The following is a 3283-nucleotide window of genomic DNA, read 5'->3' as shown; positions in this document are numbered from 1 at the left end:
TTCATGAGTTTTTCCTCTAATGCCAATTCCATATAATTTATTCAGTAATATGTTGAACTGTACTCTGTCATAAGCTTTGGACATATCTAGTAATATACCTATAGCATATTTTTTGTCATTTATGATATTGAGAATATCCTGTATATATTTGAATATTGCTAAGGTTGTGGATCGATTTTTACGAAAACCATTTTGAGAGTCATGAAAGATATTATATTTTTCGCAAAATTTATAGACGCGTACACACATGGCTTTTTCGAAAATTTTTGAAATTGCTGGTAAAAGCGCTATCGGACGGTAGTTGTTAGGATCTGTTTTTTCGTTCTTTTTATGCATTGGTTTTATGAGAGATTTTTTTAGTTCATTCGGAAATATTCCTTCGGTAAATGATTGATTTATAAGAAGGCTGAGTGGTAAAGCTAGTTCAGTGGCACACTGTTTGATCAGTTTCGGTGGCATTTCATCAATTCCTGAGCTTATTTTATTTTTTAAGTTTTTAATGATCGTGTATACTTCTTGGGTATCTACCGGTCTAAGAAATAATGTATTTTCGATGGAATGAAGTATGGGATAGCCAAGCACAGAATTTGTGTTTACACTTCCGATAGATGTAAAGAAGCTATTAAAAGTATTTGCGACTTTAAATGGATCAGTAATGACATTATCATTTAATTTTAATTTTATGTTGCTCTTATCCATGGTTTTTTTCTTGTTTGTACGCTCATTAATTATACTCCACATAGTGTTCATTTTATTGGACGATTTTTTCATTTTATTTATATAGTCTAATTTTTTTGCATTATTTATTGTTTTTTTTAACAATTTTTCGTATTTTTTATAATAATTATTTAGTATCGGATTTTTCGTTTTTGATGCAAGTATCTTTAAATGTCTTTTATTTTGGCAAGAGACTTTAATACCCTTTGTAATCCAATATTTTTTATGTTTTGTTTTCACATTTATTTTACGTTTAGGTATGCATTTATTAAGCGTTTGGATTAAAATATTATTGAATCTATTATAATTTTGATTTATGTTATTGTCTGATTTTATTATATTGTACCAGTTAATGTCCATTAATTTTGATTTAAAATTATCCATATTATTTGTATTATAAAGTCTTTTTTCAAGGTACCAAGTTGACTGCCTATTTTGAAAGTGTAATTTTATTTTTATAATTGTTGCGGCATGATCTGAAAATCCCAACTCCTCAACTATTGTAGATACGTTATTTTTATCAATATTAGAAAATATTAAATCTATACATGTGGCAGATGATTTCGTAATATGTGTAGGACAGTTTATAAATTGTTTCAAGTTATATTCTGACATTGTACATAAGAAATTATTCGTTTTTGCATTTTTTATTAGAATGTTTATATTAAAATCTCCACCCAATATAATTTTGTGCTTTGGATATTTGGTGTTTATAAATTTCAATATTCTCTGTAATTGTATATTAAATATCTCTTCCTCTCTTCCATTCCAATACATTACAATCAATAATGTATCTATTTTGGTTAATTCTGTTGCGCAAACTTCCAATACGTATTCTCTAGACATTTCGGAGATCTCCTTCACTTCTATGTTTTCAATATTTTCCTGCAGTAGAATACAGACGCCTCCTCCGCATCTTGTTTCTCGACAGAAGGAAGCTGCCTTTATATATCCGCTAAGAGCAACTAGCTTATACTTTTCCTTTGTCAGCCAAGTTTCAGTTATACAAATTGCTTCGTAGATTGGATGCTGATTTATGAAGGCTTCTAATATATTTTGTTTATTATAAAGACTTTGCAAATTTTGGAATATTATACTAAAGCACGGATCGATTTTTGCGAAAGGTACGAAAGGTACTAATTCTATTATTATTTGTTGCTAAGTTTATTTGACTATTGTTAAATTCTACTGTATTATCATGCTCTTCGCCATTGCTAGTTTCAAAAATCGTTTTTTCCTTCTTTTGCCAGTTAATCCTTTTTCCATCCACAAATAGTTGATTATTACGTATTATTGCATGATTTCCTCTATTCCTAGATAGAAACATTTGTTCTCGCAGAGCCATTTTTTCCTTTTGAGCGTCTCTATCTAAGTACTCAGAGATGTATAATCCAGTACCATAAAAATATCGACTACTATTTATTATGTATTTCACCATTTTTTTACTTAATAACTCGATAACCAAGGGTCTATTTGTATTATATTTTTTACCAAGCCTATATATGTCGTCAATGTATCCCACCAAGTTTATATTTGCTATGTCTTGAAAAGTTTGTAGTAGTCTATTGTATGCATCGGTCTCATGTTCCCTATTATATTCAGTAAAACCATACAGTACGATTTTCCTACTATTGTTTTGAAGTTTATCGTAGTAATTCCCTGGGTTTGACATTTTTATTTGAAGTTCACGTAATTCTTTTTTTAGTTTATTATTTTCTTGTGTAAGTTGTTCTATGTCTGTATTTATCTGATCTATATCAGTGTTTATTTTTTCGTTCTGCTTGTAAATGTTGTTTATTGGTTGACCCAAATTTTCTTTAAGATTGTTTATTATTTTTTCTACAGCTTTATCAATTTCACTTTTCATTATATTTTTTAAATCGCTACTAAGAATTGTGTTATTCTCCTCCAATCGTGAAGTTATAATCTCATCTATGCTTACCATGTTTAGTTCTGTGTTTTCAATGCTTTTACTGGAATGTAGTGTTTCACGAAATTTATCGGAACTCTCCAATCTATTCGATAATGCTACTTTTTTTCTTATAGTGATGTTGCTTTCACTTTGTGGGGTACCAATATATTGCCGGACGCTGCTATTAGGATTTAGTTGTGTAGATTTTGTATTATTTGTTATAGGTGTACTATCTGGTATATTAGTAGTTTTACATTTTTTACACTTCCATTTCTTTTTGTGTGACAATGTCATTGTGTTATAAAAGCGCTGAACAGATACATTTGCACATTCCAAATCATATATGTTATTGCAGATTGTACAGACTAAATGTTCTCTGTTAGGAAGTTTGTGATGGCAGCTGGAACATTGTGTCGCCATCTCGAGTTTATACTGTATACTCCCAATTGATCGTATGAAGCAAATTACTTTTTTCCGTACTTTTGTTAATAGATAGCGCTGAGCACATTTAAATGCGATTCAAAATTAGCATTACGCATTCCGCTATTTGGCATACAAAAAGTTCACCATAACTGGATACGATCTCACGGCTACGAGATAAGAGTTTGGTTTGCTGACCACTAGGCCACCAAACAACTACTTGCTTTGGCGAAA

General features: G+C 30.1%; 1 protein-coding gene across 1 annotated transcript; it reads right to left on the bottom strand.

Moving 5' to 3' along the window:
• Positions 1-1471: 1471 nt before the first annotated feature.
• On the bottom strand, positions 1472-3049 carry LOC131844558 (uncharacterized). Its single transcript, XM_059193472.1, has 2 exons — positions 2524-3049; positions 1472-2376 (listed from the first exon to the last, which is right to left on the bottom strand). The coding sequence occupies exons 1-2, from the start codon at positions 3047-3049 to the stop codon at positions 1814-1816; spliced, it is 1089 nt and encodes a 362-aa protein (XP_059049455.1). The 3' UTR covers positions 1472-1813.
• Between the last annotated feature and the right edge of the window lie 234 nt (positions 3050-3283).

Source organism: Achroia grisella, unplaced genomic scaffold (assembly GCF_030625045.1).
Source record: "Achroia grisella isolate CSIRO2021 unplaced genomic scaffold, CSIRO_AGI_Agris_v1 utg402, whole genome shotgun sequence".
Taxonomy (NCBI): Eukaryota; Metazoa; Arthropoda; class Insecta; order Lepidoptera; family Pyralidae; genus Achroia; species Achroia grisella.
The sequence above is the reverse complement of the archived record's forward strand: the minus strand, read 5'-3'. Positions and strand labels throughout refer to the sequence as shown.